General features: G+C 34.4%; 2 protein-coding genes across 2 annotated transcripts in view; one reads left to right on the forward strand and one right to left on the reverse strand.

Annotated features, from left to right (window-relative positions):
• Positions 1-25,614, reverse strand: part of LOC111505511 (uncharacterized) — a 48,060-nt gene that overhangs the window by 18,256 nt on the left and 4,190 nt on the right. The window contains exons 2-3 of the mRNA XM_023160336.2: positions 16,199-16,349; positions 1,521-1,676 (exon numbers count right to left, since the gene is read on the reverse strand). Coding sequence (XP_023016104.2) covers positions 1,521-1,676; positions 16,199-16,349 — 307 coding nt within the window. The remainder of the gene's footprint in view (positions 1-1,520; positions 1,677-16,198; positions 16,350-25,614) is intronic.
• Positions 1,576-25,614, forward strand: part of aub (piwi like RNA-mediated gene silencing protein aubergine) — an 87,446-nt gene continuing 63,407 nt past the window's right edge. The window contains exon 1 of the mRNA XM_074180717.1: positions 1,576-1,716. The gene's annotated coding sequence lies outside the window, so the exon portion shown is untranslated. The remainder of the gene's footprint in view (positions 1,717-25,614) is intronic.

Consider the following 25,614-nt stretch of genomic DNA (forward strand, 5'->3'; position numbering starts at 1 on the left):
AACAGTGCAGCGGTGCCCGATACTCCAGTTGTTGTTCCCGTCGTTTCGACCGCGTTACCTACGATGCTCGTATTTGACTCTGGTTTTGTTGTTATTATTAGTGGGCGTGACAGGTAGCCGAATTTCATTGATGTTCATTGACTTTTCTTTTCTATTGAAATTATTTCTGTATTTTAGAACTCCTATTGCCTCTCTATATATACTCTTGGATAGTAATTTTGAGTTTCTTCGAGTATTACTGTATCTTAAAATGCGAGAGTAAGTTCGGCTACAGCTGATTTGTCGGTTTGTCCGAATCGACAATTTTTTCTGTATTCAGAGAGACCCACACTTCTCGTGGTTCCAATGTAGACTGACCCGCAGCTAAGAAATCCGGTATTCTGCGGGTGTTGATAAAGATTCTCTGGGGTCCTCTGGTCCTTAGACTTTGATAGTTTCCGTTGGCCTAAATATTGGTTTCACGTAGTGTTTCTCTAAGATTCTTCCAATTCAGTCTGTAACATTTTTAACATACGGAATAAAAAAATGTTTCCTTGACCAGCCTAGCTGGGGTTACTTTCAAGGCATTTTTCATGTGACAGGAGGACTCTCAGGTTCACAAATACGTCGTGCTCTCTCAACCAACGTTTTAATTACCCTTCCCTTTTGTTGTGGCTGGTAGTTAGAGTTCCGGTAACTGTCTGTGTATCTTGGTTTCCTGTCCATTCTGTGGCCCAATGTACCATCTTGACGTCTGTTCACAAGAACGCCAAGTTGGCTAACCAAGAAGGTTAAAGTCCCTTGAGTTTTTCGTTCCATTGTGAATTGAATTTTTGGGTCGAGAGTTTGGACATAATAGAAATTTGTTTAGTGTCTCTTCACCACCTTGCGATACCACGAACGTGTAATCAACATAGCGTAGCCAACAATATAGTTCCATGGCCGCTTGCTCTATAAGGTCTGTTGTTTCGAATTTTTTTTTAAGAAGTTTGACACCGCCGGACTTAATGGACTGTCCATTGCGATACTATATTTATATTCGTAAAAAGCACAATCCCACTGGAAATGAGTTAATGATAAATAAAAAGCAAAGAGGGCGGTTATATTTGCTGGGAATACTTCGCTAATTAGCCGTATCGCGTCCTTGATCGGAACCATCGTGTATAAGAAGACCACGTCGAAGCTCACTAGTACGTCTTCAGGACATAACTTCATGAGTCCTGACTGTATTTCCTATAAATGGCTGCAGGCTTATGACCAGAGTAGTCTATGCCGTTGCCACCAAAAACGGCTCTTTACGAAAGATAATAATCAAATGAATATCATGATAGAAGTAAAAACTGCCCGAGCCAAAATATTGATAATATTGAAAAAAGTGCGGTCTTCAGTTCAGACAAATTACAGAGGCCGCATATATTTAAATTTCTTTTGTCAACAAAACTAAAAATAAATTAAGAACACGTTTGCAACCACGCAAATCACACAGAACTCAAATCACAGAGAACTCGATCACGTAGATACTTTTCTGTGCTCAAACTTACCTGTCATTATTCCTGCCAATGGGAAGAGTATATTTTTACCGTAGTCTGCAAATCCCATCCACATAAATAAAAGCCCTGCACATGTTAAACAGGTACCTGCTGTAGCAACAAGTCTGGGCCACGTGCTGTTTGAAATTAACGATCGTATAGACGGATCTGAAACAAAAAAGTCGTTATTTTTTGATATCTGGATTAGGTGAGAGTAATTTTATTTAGTAGTCTAGATTATGTTTAATTGCGGATCATATTACTTGAGAGAACATGGACAACAATAATTATAAAGATGAGGGGGTAAATATTAATTCGTGCTAATAATTTATGATGTATTAACTGTGAAAAAACTTTTGGTATTCTAGATGTTTAGATAGTATATTCAACCAAACTAACAAATTAAGTGTCCACTGCAATAATGAATGTCTTTTGTTTATTGTTCAGAGATAAATGGGTTTTGAGTTTATGAATGGTGAAAAAACTCTGAATCGGAGATAAGAAAATTTTTATTCCAGTTGAAAGACATATAGTTTTTGGGAAAGAAAGTTTTTGGCTTTCTACTACTCCATCTTGATACAAAAAAATGTGGGAATCTTCCAACTATTCTCTACTCAGTTTGTATTCCAAACATTCGTTATTACTTCCTTCCTTTTGGAAGATTCCTACATTTTTGGATGTAGATGGAGTAGTAGAAAGCCAAATACTTTCTTTCCCAAAAATTAGTCACTCCTAAAAATATAACCCTTTCTATTTAAATATATTATAGTTTTCCCTATTGAATAATCTGAGGTAAATCTTAAAAATTAAGGACAATATTTGATGAATGTCCACAATGTGCTCACAATCAACATTGATAGTTGTCCTATTTGTTGAAAAAAATGAAGTTAGAATAGTTTTAATTAACATCTCTATCTCTAATTGCGATGCCAACAGTGAATTATGTAGTGAAACGTTCTGAAGGTGGGGTAATTTTTTTTTTTTGACTTTCACATGAGTCAGAAAAAATCCTTTCAGGGATTTCAAATCAATTTATTATTATTTATCATACTAGACAATGGAAGTCCCAACTAATGAAATGCACCATGAAACATTGTCAACCACCTGCAAACAAACCTGGCACTGTTCTTCTATTTCATTAAATAAGAAATAGAAGCGATGAGAGGTCACATCATCTGATCCTTTTCGTCCAATACTCTCATATGCGAAAAAATATGATGAGGAATCAGCAAGCACATCTATATTAAACATAAAATAACTGAGCTGTCATTTATAATAAACATAGGAAGATTTTTTTAGAAATCCATTGTTATTGTAACTGTTGTTGCATCTTGCCTTGCTCTCGAACAAGCTTTCCTTTATTATCATAAAAAACTTAAACTTTTTTGTGAGCTAAGTTTTTGATTTCTAATTTTCGAAGTTGTGGTGAAATCTGAGATTTTTCATAATCATCAGGATGAAAATCAAATTTAATTTCAAAATGCTTTTTTTCTGCTTAGAATTCGATGCAAATCAAAAATGTATCCATCCTGAAATACCCAAATATGTTGAAGTTTTTATCAAAAAAGTTTCAATAAGTTTGTAAACAAGATCATTACCTGCATATTTCAAGTGACCAAATGAGGTTAGTAGTTTGAATTTTTAAATTTTTGTTCAGATCAATTTTATTTTTATCTACAAAACCAAATAGCTGGATAACCGATTAATTAATTACAACTTACCTATAATCTAGAACGCACATAGCAAGCAAGCAGTTCAGTTAAAATGAACCATTTGATTATTTAGCATTGGATTATTCTTCTTCATAATAGGATAATACTGATTGTTTGAATGTCTGGATTACCAAGGATTTTTAATTTGAATTTTCTCATCACTAAATGCAAGTAAGGGAATTTCCTCACCTTACCCTCATAATTGATTAATTAGTTGTTTTTAACTAATTATTTGGTGATATTTTTTGATTTTGTACGAAATATTTATAATGAATTGATTAAAGCTTTTAAACACCACATTTTCTAACTATTTCAATATATTGTTGCTTTCTTTTTGACACTGATCACTTGAATATAAAGAATTTTGTTAATGAATCATGTTCTTTTATACAATTACAATGAACTGGAGGTGCGTCAACTCGTCTTATCAACTTGAGTTAACTCAAGTTGGATTTTTCTCACTCAAGAATGAGCTGGCGTTGGCACAGACGATTTTTGTTGAAATGTTAACAAAGCTGTTGACCGAATCTAGATTTGAGGTTATCATAAGTGATCGCCAGTGAGCTTCATCCTGCCGATTCAAGTTTATTAATTCTTTTATTTTTCAACGGTTAATCCTCAATAGTATAAATATATTCTACACATTTGAGAAAGTCAATACTACTACTACCAACCTAATTTTAACAATGCCTATATCATAATATTTATGAAAACTAGAAAAATATAGATAATTAAGATATTCAATATTTCAACCTTGTTATTTACTTGTGCATGTTTTCAATCTATTCTTGAGAGATAATAAAGCTATATGTACATCTAAGTAAATCAATTGGAAATATTGATTTCAGAATAAAGTGTTGCGTAATTACAATTATATTTGAATTAAATAAATTTCAACTCCAGTAGAGTTCATCCCCAGTTGACACATTTCTACAGTCGACAATATATGTTGTTGAATTAATATTATTCATGAACAGGAAGTGTTTCAGTGATCCTTATACTAAAAAATATCGATAGTTATGGCAAGTTTTTTATATTTAAATAATACAGTGTGGAGCCTTGCATCAGTTTCTAGAAACATCATTTATTCTCTTCTAAATCCTGTATTTATCTTTGTTTTTCTAGTTATTCCATCTGATAATTGAATTTTTAGTTTTGTTGGATATAATATGAATCTCTTTACAGCTACCGGACTGAGTCATGGCCGGTGGGAGAAATCATATCTGCATAAAGTTTGGGTCGGTATATGACAAAGAAAGTATTAGGAAAAAAAGAATGGAAACTTTTGTTTGCAATTTTACATAGTACATAAATGGATATTTAAATGCCATTTGGGCTCTTGTAGCTATATAAAAGTCAAGCTCAGCGTCCATGACTCAGTCCGGCAGCTGTACATTTCGTTAATAGGTAATCTTTCAACTGAATTGCCCTTGGCATTGATAGGCATGAATAATGTTTGAGAATTAAATTTTTTGAATGATACTGTCAAGCTTGAACTGCTCACTTATTTAAAAATATTTTTTAACGTTTTCCCGAATTAAATATGGAATTAACTATGGACCGTTTGATAAATATTTTCAAGTTTTCGATATGTACTTTGTTATAGTAATAATGTAAATGTCAGGAAAAGACTGATGTCTTCAACTTTATTTCGTTGTTGCAGTTGCACTTATTATTATAGTGGCCTCAAAAGGTTAATAGTTAATATTATTGGTTGTACTATAACTATTTTTTGAGTTATATGTCGATAACTTCCTGCACAATAACAGTTTTGGAGTTCAAACAGGAAATTTCGTTTTGTGGATAAAGTCAGTGACATATATAATCTGGTTTAATTTGCCTTCATATTGACAATATTACTGATTACCATGAATATAAAAAAATTCTGTTGGATTATAATCAGTTAAAATTAATCATAACTCTGAAAGTGATATTTCTTTTTCATGTTTTATTATTATGTAATGTTGGAAATGCATTTTTTTAAAAAGCACTCAATTTATTATTTTATAAATGACAAGAGCGTAGAAGATAAACCACAGAAAAGTATGTTTCAAGAAATTTTAATTCATAACTTCAACTTTGACTGTAATTATGTATTGTGCTAAAGTTAACTTATATTATCGAAGTTATACAAACTATATCCATCAAACAAACAAAGTAATCCAAACAAAGATAGATGCGTGATCAAAGCATGATCACCACGCACATTTGCATCTATTGGATGAAATAAACAATCCTCCTTACGCTGGCCAATCAGATTTAACTGCAATCGGTTGGCAGAATTCACGTTACAGTGTCGAAGTGGTCAGTTATGTTTTAACACCTGTGGTGTGTACATATACGGTATTTTAAAGTTAAAATTTTTTAAAACGTCAAGTTCTGAAACGGCTGAAGAAACTGTTAATTCGTGTCCCTACACTCCGCCTAAAAAGTTTTCTTATACCCAGCCGCATATTAAAAAATCGGTCGTTCCTTAGTGCGACTCTGTACAAGCAGCCTTGTCTGGGAAATCACATACACTATGAATGATGATGTTTTAGGGCACTCTGTTGCTTAGAAGGACGGAGTATGGCAAATCATGTCCTCTCATTGTTTGAAAATAATACGAATAAAATGATCCCTAATACTCCGTTAAGCAGCGACAACTGGTTATCGGAAAAACAAAAATAGAGATTCTTGTGAAGTTCAAAATATTTTGTTGAACAAGTTTGGCTGAAATAGATGTTCCTTGTTATACTTACACTTCTGTTGTCCTACAGGTCATCCAACAAGCAAAAGTTTTATCTTTATGTTGTACTTTTGACAGTTTATTATTTAGAATATTGCAATCTGTTAAAATCTGTTTTTCCGCTAACCATTTGTCCCCCTGCCAATAAAATCCCTCAAAAGTAGAAACTTGTGCGAGCTAAAGTTTGACAAGGTCTCATTTTTTTACGTGAGGTTCCTAGCACGGGAGAAATGAATCGATATTTCATATTTAAGTTATAACAAAGTTTTAAATGAAGTTATAATAGAAAATGTGGTAGATGGAATATATGGTGAACACATCCTGAAAAAAGTTATATGCTCATGAAACTGCAATCAGGTTCTTTTCAGACTCCGATTTCACATTTATATTCCCTTTTAAAAATAATTCTCCGTTATCTTCTGCATATTTGCTGAATTTAGTAAGTATATAATCTTTCAAACTATATTCATATAGTATGCATATTCTGTGGCTATTCATAATGATTGTCCAAATTATTCATCTGCATCTGCGTTGTTGCATTATTGCAACATGTGTTGAAGTATTGAATAACCCCTGCCTTGGGATTTTCTTACATACATCAGCACTTATCTATAATTTCTTCGAATAAACACAATGAACACATAACGATCAAGCATATTCAGAACCCCTTTGAATTTTATCTGAAATAATCTTCAAGACTCTGAATTTTTCACGATTAAATGTATATATTTCATTAACATCAAAGTGGCTAAGTCAATTTTAAATAAATGTTATTTGTGATTGGTAGTTTGTGAAAGAACAAAGTTGAAACCTCAGTTTAGAGAAATCAAAGTAAACCTTAATTCATTGACGTGAAAGTGATAAAGAAAGGAAAAACCAAATTTGAAAAGCATGAGACATAAAATGTAGAACCCAAGACCAGTTCTTAAGGAAAACAAATTACTATTAGCTGAAATTGAAATATGTTTTCTGTTTTTCCGTTAACCAGCTGTCGCCCCTCTACGAACGACAACTCTCAAAAGTTGAAACTTGTTCGAGCTAAGTATTAACGAGGTTTTACGTTTTAACGTGTAATTCCTAATACTGAAAGAATTAATAATGCGGATCAGAAACGTTAAACAAATATTAAATAAAAATATATCGAAAATATGAAAAAGAAAAAGCAATGAAAGACAAGTTATTCACCAGGTTTCGATAGTTGGTATTGCTGATAATAGTCTTCTAGTGATAGTGATAGGATTTTTGATTTTTTGGAAAACATAGTTCGCCTTCAAATTAAATAAAGGATTCTCAAGTTTTTAATTTATAGGTTGGCTGGCTGTATTTTTTTTTTATCTCAATATAATGAAGACCATATTGTTATTGTTGGTCTGCAGGACCAAGGGCATTGTTTGTTATTGAGACTTCAATTTTCTTAGAAAATTATGTTTACTGTTTGGATAGAGCCTCCGCTTGGAAAATTTTTAGTTAACTACTTGGATGAAACTTTCTTGAAAACTTACCAGTTTAGTATGAGATTGAACCAGATACAGATCAATGAGTATTTGATCTTGGTTCATCAGAAACTTTCAAATTCACTTAGATTTGAATATAGTATTTGAACTGCTTGGTTGGTTATTTTCATCATTATCTGGTAATTCAAAATCTTTATCCAGGATTTCTTGAAGTTCTTCCTCGAAATCTGGCTGGGCTCTTCCTTCAGCAGTTTAGGATGAAATATTGAATAATAGATCACATGGAAATTTCAGGTCAAGATTGATAAAGAATAACCAATACATTTATGCTGGATACATTGAAAGTTTTAAAAACAATTTTCTAATTCATTTACTTCTACAACTGATGATCATTACGTTTAACTGATGCGATTGTGGATGAACTTTGTTGTACAGGTTTTCTTCATTCTTAAAATTTTCATTATTTTATGACACAGATTAGATTTTATCAAATTGTTATTCTTGGTCCGATTAGTCTCCCAGATCTCTTTAACATTGTGATACTGATAAAAAAACACATCTATGACATGTGTCGTTATCGGTACCATGGTTGTTCCGTACATAGTAGAATGCTTCAGTCTTCAGCAGCTGCTTAAAATTTGAGTAATTCCTACTACTCAGATTATTGTCATTTTGACTTTTTTATTTGCAATAATATCATAGTTATTGCTCCGAACAAAGTATTTGTATCAATATGTTTCCTATTATTACCAAGTATAGTTTTGAAGTGACATCTGCAGTATTTCAAATCTTTGATTCGACCACCAGGTTGTGAAGTGAAGAGTCAAAGAGAGAATAGTAGAGAAGCATGAATAATACTAAAGAATGTAATGGAATTTCATAACAAGCTCCTACTCCTCAACTTAACAGAACATCAGGAGGAGACAACAGAGAATACTCAGGCACATGAAATAGATAGATAGAAATAGATAGAGATAGATATAAATAGATTGTTTGTAGTAATCAATCCATAATGATCTATTTGGAAATGTTTTTCAGTGATAAAAGAACAAAAAATGCTACAAAAAAGATTATAATCATGAGGAAATTATATAGTCAAACTCTGTGCTCTACTAAAAAAACCGAAAAAACACAACTGAATCGGTACGTACCAAAATTCTTCTCTTGAAGAAAAAACAAAAATGAATCGGTCCGTAACAAAATACTTCTCAATAAACATTACAAATTCATACCACTCGAGATGCAAGTAATGGTGGTGTTATATGATACAATTAAAAATTTTCCTCCCTGCATTCCTTATCAGTTATTTACACGCGTGGCGATATCATTTACGTACTTTTGAAAGATTTGAAAATATTTTCTTCCAAATATGGAAGTGAGATAAGCCGTTTCCGACATATAATCAGTTTTAATTGGGATTAGGTCTTACTTCTGATAACAAATCTTTATTTTCATTTATAAAAAATTTAAACTGCGGTTTTGAGAAACCTAGTAATGAAAGTAATGTTTTGATAATTCACGTACACTTGGGACAATGAAAGAATAAACCTGTATCATCAATTTGTGCATCCAAGTTGATAAAACTAAAGAAATCGAAGCGATGCTCCAAACAATCTAAACATAAACTCTGGCTGATTAAACGCAAACGTTAACTGTTTCGTTTTTCAATAAATTGATGAATGTTTAATGTATAAGTTTGAAAATGTCCTTACAGGACGAAACTGCAGTAACGTTAGTTACAAATGAAAGTGGTAAAAAACATAAAAAGGTTCAATTCTCTTTTCTTCATCATATTTCGTTTTTTCTTTCTTCGGATCAAAAACAATTTCGAATTTTAATTTTACACTGTTTCTTGATGGGAAAAATACCGTTCAAGCGAAATCCAAATGAGGCAGTAACACCAGAAAACCGTTCTGAATGACGAAAAGTGAAGTTGCATCAGTTAGGTAACATTGTAAAGATATCAAAAGAAATTGGCTTTATATTGCATGAGCATTTGACTATGAAAAAGCTCTGTTCAAAGTGGATTCCGCGAGAGCTCACTGTTGACCAAAAACAAGAACGTCTTGATGATTCTGAGCAGTGTTTGGCCACGTTTAAACATAACAAATCGGAATATTTGCGTCGATTTGTGACAATGGATGAAACTTGGACCCATCACTTACCCCGGAATTAAAACGATCATCATCTGAGTGGAGAGCAACTGGTGAACCCCGTTCCAAGCGCCCGGGAGCGCAACAATCGTTTGGAAAGGTTATGTCCTCGGTATTTTGGGATGTGCGTGGTCTAATATCCGTCTACTATTTCGAGAAGGGACATATCGTCAAGAGTAAATATATAGCGTTATTGGAGCGTTTGAAGGCCGACATTGTAAAGAAACGACCGCATATGGTGAGAAAAAAATGTTGTTTCATCAAGACCTCAAAGTGTCACAAGTCAGTCAAAACAATGGCAAAACTACATGAATTGAACTTCAAATTTCTCCCACATCCACCGTATTCGGCAGATTTGGCTCCCAGCGACTACTGGCTGTTCGCAGACCTCAAAAAACTGCTTACCGCGCTAAAAAATTTCGTTCGAATGAAGAGGCTATTGCTACTTTGAGGGTAAAGATACATTGTTCTATAAAAATTGTTTCGAAATGTTAGAGCGGCCCTGGGACGATTGTGTGGCTCTTCATGGAGATTACGTTGATGAAAAATCATATTTTGGACCAAAAAAACACGCTTTCCTTCTTAGGGCCGAGACTTTTCACACCAGGTTTTATAAAAGCAATGGTTAGAAATCAATGAGAAAATTATGCAACTAAAAATTTAATTTAGTGTTACCGCTTATGCGCAAAACATTAATGAGATGTTGAAAAACTTTACATTTCATCGCCTTCCAAATTCTGTATCACCTCTAAATATAATGTGAATCAACTATGTGATAGTCATCTATCGGTTTCGAGGTATTACGTCTCATCAGTGCAGGAAAGATCAGACCCAAACAACAAAGTGTCTAGGACTCAATTTCAACGCGGCTTAACTGCATGTACATGTGAAACTTTCGTCTAAGAAAGATTGTTAACTAGAAACAGCCTCTACTGTAGGTGATCTATTTGTGAAAAAGTTGTTTTTCGGCAGGCATTCAACCAGAATCTATATACGGTGTAGGTAGTTGGGAGCGATGAATATTTCGACATTTTATTTCGAAATATTTATTTTCTAGTACTCATGTATCTCCCCTCGATACTCGTCGATCACTTTATTAATTATTTTATCAATCTAAAAACAAAACATATTTTATATTTCATGTTTCAACCTCGAAATTTGTCAATTCGAATATTCCAATAAGTAAACATTTGACATAAAACTGACTTACTGTAAAATATGAAATGACCACTTTATCAGTTATGAGAACAACTATTTGTGTAGTACAAAAGAATTGAAACCGTAAAACTGTTCGATAATCAACATGCACAACCTTTGTAAACTGTCGAACGATAGTAGTACCCAAGATGCATACAAACGCATCTTGGGTATTACTGCATAATGAAAATGAGCGCCATTTTAATCGATGCACTTTTGCCAACGTAACACAAGTCGATTAATTCCGTCAGAATGACAATTGTGTGATCGAGATTTGACGAAATCGACGAAGGCCGTTTTTGCCTGATCCTGAATGTTGAAGGTTCTACTGGTGAGAAAATTATCGAAGTGCTTGAAAAGATGGTAGTCGGTTGGCGAGAGATCTGGATGAGGGCAGAATTTCGACGCTCAATTCGTTAAATTTTCGGACGGTGATTTGGGAAACTTGCGGACGAGCGTAATCGTGAAGCAGTATCGGACCTCTTCTGTTGATGCAATTTTCGGTACATTTCGTCGATTTCCTCACAATAGAACTCTGCTGTGATGGTTTGACCGGTTGCAGAAAGTTATAGTGAATCACATCAGCCGTTAACCACCCTACAGTAAGCAAGGTCTTTGTGAGTTTTCGCTACAGATTTTTCAAATTCAGTCACAATTATATTTGAATATTTAATTCCATTGGTTCGATTTGATTAGGACAAAGACTGATTGAAATTGTGAGAATGATGAATAACTAGGTCTCGAGTCACATATAATTCAAGAAAAATTACACCTAGATGTTAATTTCATAGCTATTAAGTTTTATCGCTGTTGGGAAGAAGCGTTTTATCGCTGTAAAACTTTGTTTTGGTAGCCTAGCGTACAACTTTTTCATTATTTTATCTGTTTCAAGGAAATAATTACTGAAACAATAAACTAACCCATGCTTATGATAACAGTTTTTTTTCGTATTCTAATTTTTCACGCATGCATGCAATAAACAGGCCTTTGAAAATTTTTGCCGGGAACAAGTAATGCATGATAAAAGCATTCATATTTAATTAGAGGTTTCAATAACTTTATCGTATAGTGAAATTTAAATATTGAAACTAGCCAGTATAGGGGTGGTTCTCCGAGGGGGTTAAAATGCCCTCTCCCTTACATAGGCGCGGATCTTTAAGTATCTTTTGCTTTTTTAAAGGATAAAACCCACGCACTCTCGGAAAATTCTTGAGGCTCTCTCCAGCGAAAATAGCGATTCACATTGGATTTGAAATTTATTCCACATAAATGCAGTTCTTCAAATGAAAGAGTTGTTAAACAGTGAAGTCCGAGGGGTACTGAGTTGAACTTCAAAACGATGAGCAGCCACAGTCCGTCGCGTATTTCTGATATGTACCGCTCTTGGTGGAATCAAATATGAAAGTATCTATAGAAGAGACACAAATCCCCAACATTTCTTCGATGTTCCAGATTATCAAGGTTGCAAGAGATGTCTCCAATCAAACGAATTGCTTTTTTCTGGATGGAATTCAGCAGCTTCAGGGTATTTTTAGGGGCGGAGCTCCATACATGAGAACAATACTCCAAAGAAGGTCTAATCTGATCATTATAAAGCATCAAAAGTTTCTGAGATGTGTACAGTTCGGAACCAGTTCGGAACTGTACAGTTCGGAACCAAGCTTTTGAGAAGCGGCCTTTGCAGTTCCAATTAAATGTCGCCTTGATGTAATGTATGCATTAGACCATTTGTTTACGAAAAAAAGACGCGAAAGAGATAAAAATTTGCATTATAGGTTTGTCCTGGTTCTACGAAATTCTGGTTCTAGGACGTCAGGATCATGCGCAGTTGATATAGAGCGTTCTGGTTTATTGAGGATAATTTCGGATTGATGAATTCTCTGTTCTGGTTTCGACTACGAAATGATCCTAAACTGTTTTGAAACGTCCCTAATCGGTCTTGCTCTCGAGGCTGAACTGTTGAGAACTGTTCCCGTTGCTCATGCGCATTCATGTGGACATTTGTTTGGGCTATTTGCTAGGATGTTTATTTATTTATTTGATTAGAATAATTGATGATTGAGGTTGGATAACGTTTGAACTGACAAAATGGACATGATCAATAGAATTTTCTCGTCTTCATCTCTTCATATATACGATAGGTGGCACAGTGGTCTCCTCAAAAGCGTTCTGGTTTAAACAAGTGTCCAAGACTATTTTGGACTGTTTGAGATTTTTTGTTTGTACGCATCATGTCTTGCGCTGATTCCAAACAGTTTCGGATGTTAGAACCAGAACAAATCTTACGTCTCCGCTCGATGTTCTGTTTGAAATCAGCATTGTTATCTATACAAAGAAAAGAAATATTTACGTTTGAATTAATCGAATAATTACGGTTAATTTTCGATATTTTGAGTTTTTTTTATATTTTAGAAAAAATGTATATATAGTTTGGTACCAAGAAGTCGCAAACGAAGTTTTATGTAATATAATTTTTAATTTTGAACCACCAAGGCATCTTACCAACTTTTATATGTTAATAAATTGAAAATACGAAGTAATATCTCTACCTTTATTGATTATACAACTGATGTCTACAAAATTCATACCTAACGGATATATAAATATTTCAATTTTTGATCTTACTTTACGTTCAAGATAAGGGGACCAAGTATGGGAATCTCAAAAACCGTCAGATAAACGGGTCGGTAAATTGGTAAAAAGTTGAACTAGTGAAAAGTCTTTTTTTAAATGATGTTTCAAACTTTAGGAAATTCCCATTACTTCTGAGGAAATTGTAAAAGTGAAACTTTTATTTCATTTCAATTTGTTTCGTCGTTATTTAAGCAAATGTTGAAAAACTCATTGCAAGTTTTCAAACTATACAAGATGGCGTTCACAGATTTCACAGTTCACAGATTTGAATTGTTTTTCACTATAGGCTATTGGTTTGTTTCCCTTGATAAGACTGAAAAATATCGTGAAATACGTCAACTTTAGTTTTAGTACCATCGAACATTTATAATAAAGTCATGTATTTATTACTGGATTACTTTTCCATTGTTCCATTAGAAAAAAAATTAATGAATTTCTACTTTTATTAGATATCAATAAAATTTATTTTCTAAGCGCACATCTTTCAAATTTTGTCGGTTAGACCCCAAGTATCATACCTTTTCGGAATCAGCTCGTTACGGATTATCTAAATCTGACAAACTGACACCAAATACAGGGTGTTGCATTAAAAAAAATACCGATGACGTCATCCCATTAATATGGATCATCCTGTATAATGAAATTTAGTTGTGAAATGTAGAATATTAAAATCAAAAATCGACTTGTTTTAGGTATTTGTAAAACGACCTTTGGTTTCGGAAATATCGAAATATATATATATATATATATATATATATATATATATATATATATATATATATATATATATGAAATCTAGAAAGGTTAATGCAGTCAAGCTGCTGGAAAATAATTCCATGAAAATCAAAAAATAAATAGATAAGTACTCTTTGATCATTCCCATATTGATTTCAATTTAAGAGCCACCGGTATACAGCTGTTTCAGCCTATTGGGCATCGTCAGTACCGGGCAGGCGGTCCTCGATTGAAGACAAAATGAGAAAAAACCAAGAAAGTACTTGATAAAAATAGCTGCGTAAACGCAAGCGAAACATTAGTGGAACCACCTATTGGTGTGACACCCAAGTCAACTTGCCAAGTTTTTATGTCAGTGTTGGTGGTTTGACCAATCAACCGACAACTGCGGTAGCAGAAATTTGGGAAGCTAACCTGAAATGCCATCGGAAAACGAATCCACATGTTTCTAGAAATGATATGAAATCTAGAAAGGTTAATGCAGTCAAGCTGCTGGAAAATAATTCCATGAAAATCAAAAAATAAATAGATAAGTACTCTTTGATCATTCCCATATTGATTTCAATTTAAGAGCCACCGGTATACAGCTGTTTCAGCCTATTGGGCATCGTCAGTACCGGGCAGGCGGTCCTCGATTGAAGACAAAATGAGAAAAAACCAAGAAAGTACTTGATAAAAATAGCTGCGTAAACGCAAGCGAAACATTAGTGGAACCACCTATTGGTGTGACACCCAAGTCAACTTGCCAAGTTTTTATGTCAGTGTTGGTGGTTTGACCAATCAACCGACAACTGCGGTAGCAGAAATTTGGGAAGCTAACCTGAAATGCCATCGGAAAACGAATCCACATGTTTCTAGAACTGATATGAAATCTAGAAAGGTTAATGCAGTCAAGCTGGGCAAGTTGACTTGGGTGTCACACCAATAGGTGGTTCCACTAATGTTTCGCTTGCGTTTACGCAGCTATTTTTATCAAGTACTTTCTTGGTTTTTTCTCATTTTGTCTTCAATCGAGGACCGCCTGCCCGGTACTGACGATGCCCAATAGGCTGAAACAGCTGTATACCGGTGGCTCTTAAATTGAAATCAATATGGGAATGATCAAAGAGTACTTATCTATTTATTTTTTGATTTTCATGGAATTATTTTCCAGCAGCTTGACTGCATTAACCTTTCTAGATTTCATATCATTTCTAGAAACATGTGGATTCGTTTTCCGATGGCATTTCAGGTTAGCTTCCCAAATTTCTGCTACCGCAGTTGTCGGTTGATTGGTCAAACCACCAACACTGACATAAAAACTTGGCAAGTTGACTTGGGTGTCACACCAATAGGTGGTTCCACTAATGTTTCGCTTGCGTTTACGCAGCTATTTTTATCAAGTACTTTCTTGGTTTTTTCTCATTTTGTCTTCAATCGAGGACCGCCTGCCCGGTACTGACGATGCCCAATAGGCTGAAACAGCTGTATACCGGTGGCTCTTAAATTGAAATCAATATGGGAATGATCAAAGAGTACTTATCTATTTATTTTTTGATTTTCATGGAATTATTTTCCAGCAGCTTGACTGCATTAACCTTTCTAGATTTCATATCATTTCTAGAAACATGTGGATTCGTTTTCCGATGGCATTTCAGGTTAGCTTCCCAAATTTCTGCTACCGCAGTTGTCGGTTGATTGGTCAAACCACCAACACTGACATAAAAACTTGGCAAGTTGACTTGGGTGTCACACCAATAGGTGGTTCCACTAATGTTTCGCTTGCGTTTACGCAGCTATTTTTATCAAGTACTTTCTTGGTTTTTTCTCATTTTGTCTTCAATCGAGGACCGCCTGCCCGTACTGACGATGCCCAATAGGCTGAAACAGCTGTATACCGGTGGCTCTTAAATTGAAATCAATATGGGAATGATCAAAGAGTACTTATCTATTTATATATATATATATATATATATATATATATATATATATATATATATATATATATATATATATATATATATATTATTGAGATTTATTCCTGTTACGACATTAAATTTTTTTTAATGTTTCGTGATTTTAAAATAAAATATCTTACCTGCTAACGTCCACGCACAAGTGAAAAATAAGGGAACGTAAATGAAATTGTCATCCCATAATTTTGGATCTCTATCATCTTTGCTCAAATTGGGCAGTCTTGAAAATATCAGGAATATGCCAAAACTCACTGTTATACTCGGGATCAGAGCCTAAAAAACACGTTTCAATAAGAAAATTGAACAGTTCATGAAGTATTGAAAGCTACGATATCGGAGTATTATAAGGTATTCTGAATTATAAATAAGATCAGTTCGTTTTCATAAACATGTTGTCCAAAGTTTTTTAGCAGCGGTAGCCGGTCGGTCTGACACGATGTGGGTGCTTTGTTCACTCACTCAAATCGACCGCCGTGTTGGTCGGTGGTTCAAGCCCCTGGCTGAACGATCGATTTTCACTTGCTATCGTCCAACTCGTGTTAGAAATCACACGTTAAAAGGTAAGACCTCATTAGTCCTTAGCTCGCACAAGTTTCGACTTTTGAGTGTTGTCGTACGTAGGGGTACGACAGCTGGTTAACGGAAAACCTGATTTTAAACAGATTTAAACACCAAATCGTTATTTTTAACACTTCGACACGTGTTTCGATCACCAAGTGATCATCTTCAAGAGAAAGATTAAAACGATGTTGGGAAAAACTCCAGTGATATTCATTACTACACCAAAGGTTCCAAACAGTGCATCATAAGATTTAAAAAAACAGCTTTTTTGTTATTTCGAAAGTAACTGTTAAACATGAGGAAAAATTGAATTGAAACTAGATATATTTACTTATTCTAAGAAACTTGTCTTTTATAATTTTTTTCTGAAAGTCGATACTTATTTGCGAGTGAGAATTAAAAAATAACTCAAAAAATTATGTTATCGAAAACAAGTATTTCTAGTAAAAAACAAAAACAAAAAGAATTATGGGTTTATGGTGTCAATAGACCCAATGCAAAAGGAGTACTTGAAAAATTGCTTTTGAAGGTTGTTTTTATTCGTCAAGCGCCAAGATTGAAAGTTTTAACGTGGAAACAATTTAATTTTCAGGAGAAACTCATAGACCCTTTTGTGTGCTTAAAAAATTTATTTTTGTTTTTATTTTTTTATTTGTTTTAGTGAAAGTTTCTATAATTAAACTAAAGCGAGTTATGGAAAAATGTGAAAAGATAATTTTTGTAATTTAATGATACGCAAAACACAGCTTTTGTCAATGATCCAATATTATATCAATAATGGTTCTTGAATCAATTTGAAGAAATACTTTTTTCACATCAATTTTTCTCAAAACTGAGCACTGTAAACGGGTCAAACTTTTAGAATGGTTGTTAACGATTTCTTCGTCTATAGAATCGTCCCATCCAATTCAGGTATTCGAAACGTCCTTGTACGGTGAAATTAATCAAAAATTACCTTTACTATTCTTAGCATGTCTTTTTGTGGGTCGTTCGTTATTACTCCCTTAAAAAAATTGACTCTGGAGGCGAGATGGTTTTGTGACAAATTCCAATACATTTTTTAAGAATCTGTTTTCAGTATAACTGTAACACAACACAACAAAAAAATATTTTTTGAATGTTTCCTACACTAAATTAGTCAATTTCTACTAATTTTGGGGTGATAAAAACGAAAATAACAATGAAAAATTTTTATTAGCTCTGGTTTTTGAGATACACAGTACTTAATCTTAAAGAGTAGTTATACTATACGTGAAAAGTGAAGGTACATAAAACAATATTGTTATGTTTCTTTTAGAATATTTTAAGTACAAAATTAATAAAAAAACATTATTCTTAGTGTTTTGACAAATAAAAGAAGTTTGTACCACCAAATTTCAATTAAGTCCATCCGATTCATTGTAAGATGTCATCAATGTCTTGATGGAATCTTTCTCCATGTTCGTCACTCACAGCTCCACAGTTTTGTGGGAAGAAATTAAGATGAGAGTGAAGAAAATGAATTTTTAAGGACATGTTGCATCCAAGTTGGTGGTAAGCTTGAAGAAGCTCTTTAACCAATGCTGTGAAGTTATCAACTCTTTTGTTACCTAAAAACCCATGTACAACCCCCTTAAAGGCTTCCCAGGCTCTTTTTTCATTTCCTGTTAAAATCATGTCACAAGCAGGATCATTTACGATTTCACGGATTTGAGGCCCAATAAAGATGCCTTCCTTGACTTTAGCATCACTCAACCTGGGAAACTTTGCTCTCAAGTACTTAAAAGCTTGTCCTTCCTGGTCCATGACCTTCACAAAGTTTTTCATTAGTCCCAACTTAATATGTAATGGGGGAAGGGGAACATCCTTAGGATCTACAAGAGGCTCGTAAACTACATTTTTCTCATTAGGGTTTAGGTCTCGTGTAGGCCAGTTCATTTTTTTATAGTGAGATTTTCTATCCCGACTGTCCCACAGACACAAAAAACAACAGTACTTGGTGAACCCTAATTGCGTTCCTAGGAGTATAGCAATGACTTTTAGATCACCACAGATGTGCCACTTGTGTTGTTCATATTTGATTGATTGGAGAAGTGTTTTCATATTTATATACGTTTCCTTCATGTGAACTACATGACCTATAGGAATAGAGGGTAGCTGATTTCCATTATGCAGAAGTACAGCTTTTAAGCTTAGTTTTGAAGAGTCTATAAACAGTCTCCATTCAGATGGAGTGTGATCCAAATTCAAGCAGTCCATCAAATCATTAACATCAGAACAAACTACGAAGTTTTCTTTTTTTTCAAAAAAAGGAAGCAAATCTTGACGCTGTCTGTACCGAGATATTTTCACATCATGTTTTAGAAGATTCCACTGTTGTAGCCTTGACCCTAACAGCTCAGCCTTTTCCTTAGACAAGCGAAGATCTCTTATAAGGTCACTCAACTCTGCTTGACTAATTCTGTGCGGATCACTAGACCTATCGCTTACCTCAAAATCAGGGTCATAGGATGTAGAAGGATGGGTTGCTCCTTCTAAACAGTCTTCATCACCTTCCTCTAAAATTTCATAGTTTTGGGGTGGAGAAGGGACTGGCAAATTGTCTGAGTGTGGTACAGGCCGAAGAGCAGATGGGAGATTAGGGTATTTAACCGTTCCTCTTTTCTTCATAGATAAACCTTGCTTAATGGGAGGAGTTAAGTAGAAATAACAGTCGTCTGTATGATTGGTAGGCTCACCCCAAACCATAGGTACTGCAAAAGCCATTGCCCGGTTTTTATTTTTCAGTCACTCTCGCAATATGACGGAACAAGAATTACAACATATATGAGGAGCCCATGATTTATCTTGGTCCCCAACTTTCACACCAAAATAATGTTCATAGGCTGTCTTAACGATAGGTGTCATTTTACGTTTCTGAGCCTTAAATGTTATTTCACCACATATATAGCAAAAGCTATCGACAGAATTCACACACTTTCGAGGCATTTCAGATCAGCACTTAAATTAATTTGAAAATCAACTTCACACGATAATTTCAATAGCAACCACGTGCGTACAATTGACAAACTCACATAGGTTATGTTTACTACTTAAGAACAGCTGATGAGAGGGGTGTTATGTAAACAAACATGTGTACCAACTGTTGGTGATGAAATATTTCATTTGTTGAAAACTCAATATACATATATATAATATAATGATACTATATCTTGAAAACAAGAGCTAATATATAATTTTTATGGTCACTTTCGGTTTTAACACGTGGAAATACATTAAAATCATCTAATTTCAACCCCGAAACAAAAACTTTGTTGTGTTGTGTAATCCAATATCAAATCTTTGTTTATGCTTTCGTTGAGTTTCAATTTTTCTCTGAGTTGACAAATTTACTAGTTAAAAACCAGTGGTTTTTGCTGAATCGGGGTAATCATCTACGTAGTGATTTTTTCTTATTGCCTCGATTCATTAAGATTTTTGATGAATTGGGCACATGACAGAGAGCAGCATGTAGCACTTTCACGATTCCATAATAATCTTTGAGCATCTTGGTCTTCTGGTCGTATTTTGATCATGTGAAAAATCTCTCTGACGTCACTTGTAAATGCAATCTTCCCTTGCCAAGGTGAATGATATTAGCAAATCAGGAATCAGGACCAGAAAGGAGATTGATATTTTTTAGCTGGTTCCCGATGACTTCGCTTAATTTCTGAGGTTAATTTTCGTTAATGACGCCAAAGTGTGGTAAATACCATGTTCTCGAACCTTCTTTGGCTGTTTCACCTGTCAATTTTCGTATGTAGCTTTTTTGAGGTAATTTCGGATATTTTCATATTTTCTAGAAAATGACTCGTTTTTTTCCATCTGTCTCTCTATACATGCCAGACGTCGTATAACAGTGGCTTCACTTGGCGGCAGTACAACTTCGTCAGACTTCCATGAGAGACTAATGATAGTCAGAGCTCTTTCGAAATATTTGTCATTTTCCGGAGAAGATTGTGAAGTTCCGAATGCATCTGAAATGAATGAATGTTTCACTAATTGGTGGAGGCTTTCGTCCGACATATGTGGAAAATAAAATTATTCTTCCAGGCATAACAATCAGTTTTACCGTGTAGAATCAATCCCAAGGCCATTGGTGAATTTTCTGGGCCTAGGACAACTTTTTCAGGTACAGCACGCCGAATATTGTCCAGTTCTATCAGAATCATAGATTTTTCAAAATAGTCACTTCATAGTGGTGACTGTTTTGAAGGCACGAAAAACATAACTTCAGTTTTGTCACTTGTTTCCATCTTGAGTCGACGTCTTCTGATTTGGAAAAATCACATTCGTCAATTTTGTGCAACAAGGACTTTTTCGTTTTCAGATATGAGAATCACTGGCGATCTTTCTCTTCGTTGATTTACTTGGTTGTAGGGTTTTTTGAGAGAAATTTTTGAATGTGTCACGTTGCAAACATCACATCGTGGAAATAAGTCCATTTATATGTGATTTGACATGTATACAAGACTTTCCATTTCGTATTCACTTACAGTACCATTCATTAGTGATTATCAACGAACAGCACGCATTTAGTTAAGGTAAATCTACCAACATTAATCTACTGTTGTACACCCAGTATATTTTGAATGCTCTGGAAAACAAACAAGTGGACGTAATTTACACCGATCTTTCAAAAGCATTTGACATCGTAAACCATGAAGTTCTTTGTGGTAGATCACAGTGCGTGAAAATTAAATGATTTATCTCTCACGAGATATCTGTTGCCTCAGGAGTACCTCAAGGGAGTCACTTGGGACCCTTTCTCTTCAATATCTTTGTAAATGATATCAAAGAAAAAATTACTCGCTGTGAAATACTGATGTTTGCAGACGATCTAAAAATGTTTAGAGCAATAGATTCCTTGCAGGAATGGACCTTAAATCTTTCTCTGATTGGTGTAAGATGAATTATATGGATGTCAATGTGGCAAAATATAAAAGTATTTCCTTTTCAAAGTCATTAAACCTTTATACAGCTGGTTATATAAATTTCTCAGATATGTTGCCTTCCAAATGAACATGCCAGCTAGAAGTCATTCGCTCTTTGAAAATCGCTCTACTATTGGATTGCTCAAACTCAGTACACACATGCAGACATAGTATTTCTACACAAATTGTTGAACAACGAAATTAATTGCCCAACTCTTCTCTGTCAAGTCAATCTGCATGTTCCCCCGAGGAGGACACATAACAACCAAACTTTCAGTCTCGACTTTCAAAGGTGTAATTATGGAAAACATTCTCCTATCTCCAGAATTCTATCAAATGCCAATGAGACCAATATTGATTTTTTAAGAGTGCTCTCCGAGCACTCTTTGATATTCTCTACGTGGAATAGATTTATAAGACTATTTTTTTTATCACAATTTTATTTTAATTTTCTCTATGTAGCTTGATTTATTAGATATATAGATACTAGAATAATTAACTTTCTAAGGTTAATATATTGTATAAAAAAGGTGGGGTTACCTGTTGAATAAATAAATAAATTTTTATGTTGTCAAACAGTGTATCGACTATCTGGTCGGGTCGCTAATCTCATTTCCAGGGTTTTAATGACTAGATTCAAGTTCAAATATATATCACATATTTTTAATTATCTCGGCTAAATAAATCGTCTCAATATTTTTATTGACAACTCCCTTAAATACTTTTTAACTTATTCGCGAAAAAATTATCTGAAAACGGGTTTATCGGTTGAAAAATTGATACAAGATTGAATTAGTCAGTCTATCCTTGTTTCAACGAAACATTGCTCAAATTTTCTAGTGGTGAAAATGTTTCCTCGAATTATTTCTAGTAATTACTACATACAGGGTGTCCCTGGACTTCCTCTTTTCCTCTCGGGAATGTATAGATGGGGGAATGTATAGTAACGGGCCCTCGAAGTTACAAAATGAAAAATGTTTTTCTTTGATAACTTTTCAAGTGAATATTCAAAATCATCCAAATTTTGGTAATTGACTAAACAAATGAATTCTTTCGATGAGCTTTCATGCAGGAGTCAGTTGTTTTGCTACAAAGTCAGGAACGGACTACCCCCGATGGTCCACACCCCAAAACTTTGAAATGACAGATATTTTTCAATATTTTTCAACAAATTAAGGTTACTTGGACAATTTTATGAATGAAAGTACTCGTGTGGAAAGTCGATCGGAGCAACGAGTCTTGATAAAAATGTAGTTTCACTCGACGACATCAAACCCGCTCGTCCACCATTATTTGAAATGAATAATTATATCAAAGCAGAAATAATAATGATAACGTTAATTCAACAACATTTATCCTGAGATGTCTACCATTATTCGAAAATATTAGTTTTTAAGGAAAATGGAAATGATAGGTAAAATGTTCATAACGAATTTTTATAATGCAAACACGTTTAACTAACGAAACTCAAGAGCCTCGAAAGCAAACAGAAATGAAAAATCCGCTACAGAAACTGCTCGATATGACCACCTTCTCTCTCTATACATTTTCTTAGTCTGCGAAGACACCCTCTCTGTACTTGAAATAGCATTCCAGGGTCGTTTCGTATGGCTTCACAATGTAATGTTATTCTATTCAACAATGCATCTCTTGTGTGAATAGGTGTAGCGTAAACAAGGCTTTTTAGATGCCCCCACAGAAAGAAATCCAATGGATTTAAATCCGGAGACCGCGATGGCCATGAATATGGCCCACCTCTACCAATCCATCTATTGTGGAAAATACGCTTCAGATGGTCACGCACAATCAAACTAAAATGAGGAGGAGCGCCATCATGCATAAACCACATATCTCTTCGGGTTTGCAATGGAACATGTTCCAAAAGTCCATTCAAATCGTTCTGAATGAACTCCAAATAACGTTCTCCATTCAATCGGTCCTGTAGAACGAATGGTCCTATAAGATGGTTTCCTATGATACCAGCCCAAACATTCACGTTGAATTTCCGTTGGTGTTTGGTTTGCAATATCCCATGGGGATTGTCTTCGGCCCATATATAGAGATTATGAGAGTTGATAACTCCATCTCTACTGAAACCTGCTTCATCAGTGAATAAAACTCGATTAATAAAAGTCATATCCTCTCTTTGCCTATCCATGAACCAATTGGCATATTCCAGTCGTGCTGGAAAATCTTGAGGTGTCATGGCATGTACCTTCTGGATGTGAAATGGGTGGAGCAGTTGTTCCCTAATTATTCTATGAATAGTGGACTTGGATGTATGGAACTGTTCTGATAGATTTCTGATGCTCATTGAAGGATCATCAGCGACGGCTTCCAAAATATTTTCCTCCAATACAACGGTACGTACAGTCCTAGGAGCGCCCTCACCACCTCGTTTCGGCAAAACTGTACCTACAATAATATCGAAATAAAACAACGTGCTCAAATTAATTATCAATTATTACATACCTGTCTCCCTCAAGCTGCGATCGACACGCTCGAATGTTTCTCTTGACGGTACCGTTCGATTGGGAAAATGCTCGGAATACAGACGACGAGCTTCTGCAGCATTACAAAATGCTCGTCCATAAAATACATGCATATCTGCATATTCATTGAATGTAAACTGTTCGGCCATATCAAAAAAATTCAAAATATCCTATAAGAATATTGACAATACAATGATAGTCATATGACAACGCACCACTCAACAAAACAAAATCGCATTCCAGTTTCTCATTTTTTATCAAAACTTTCTAAAAGGTTTTTTTGTCAACATCTGTGAAAGAAATGGAACATAATTATTCCCTGGATATTTTTCACCTGATCATGTGCAGCCGTTTTTGTAGTTCATTCGTTTGCTTTTTATTAGTATAGTAAATATTTTTTCCGATGTGCGTTTTTTCAGCTAAATTTAGATTCGTGTTAAAGAATTTCTCCCATAAAATTATAATTATCAGTGAAACTCCTCAACAGTTTAGCTGTGAAGAAGAATTTGAAACATTCGAATGTTGAGTTTCATGAGATTCAGACAACTGATTAACACGAAACGTGATTATTCCACACGTATTATGTACATACAAAATATGGAATGAATTCGATATTTCATAGTAGAGTAGCTTGTTAGTTTAAAAACACCACGAATCTACAGAACTTGATATTTCTTTTGAAAAAATATCTGCTATCACAATTGTGACTTAAACTTCCATATAGGTACTGTACTTTTTGTTTACGACTTCATTTTAGCATACTTTGTATTATTCCTGTTATAAATGTTGTTGAATTAACGTTATCATTATTATTTCTGCTTTGATAATTATTCATTTCAAATAATGGTGGACGAGCGGGTTTGATGTCGTCGAGTAGAACTACATTTTTATCAAGACTCGTTGCTCCGATCGACTTTCCACACGAGTACTTTTATTCATAAAATTGTCCAAGAAACCTTATTTTGTTGAAAAATATTGAAAAATATCTGTCATTTCAAAGTTTTGGGGTGTGGACCATCGGGGGTAGTCCGTTCCTGACTTTGTAGCAAAACAACTGACTCCTGCATGAAAGCTCATCGACGGAATTCATTTGTTTAGTCAATTACCAAAATTTGGATGATTTTGAATATTCACTTGAAAAGTTATCAAAGAAAAACATTTTTCATTTTGTAACTTCGAGGGCCCGTAACTTGGTTACGAAGACTTTTAGGAAAAAAAGTTATATGAAGTACTGGTGATATTTTGACCCCATCTATACATTCCCGAGAGGAAAAGAGGAAGTCCAGGGACACCCTGTATATCAAAAGTATTTTAAACTTTGAAAACCTAAATATTAATGAACAGGGACTTCCGAACTTTGACAATTGATAACGGCTATCTTGTTGAAGCTACATCTGTCAAATTAGTCGTCAGTTATTAAGTTTTTTTTGCCAAATCATCATGGACGGATATAGCATTCATCAACACGTGCAAATAATAAAATTGGTTTATAAGAATGGGTGTTCTGTTCGAGCAATGTACCGCGCGCCATAC

The sequence above is a fragment of the Leptinotarsa decemlineata genome, unplaced genomic scaffold (assembly GCF_025532065.1).
Source record: "Leptinotarsa decemlineata unplaced genomic scaffold, Ldec_3_MD MMD2_tig00026299_RagTag_RagTag, whole genome shotgun sequence".
NCBI lineage: Eukaryota > Metazoa > Arthropoda > Insecta > Coleoptera > Chrysomelidae > Leptinotarsa > Leptinotarsa decemlineata.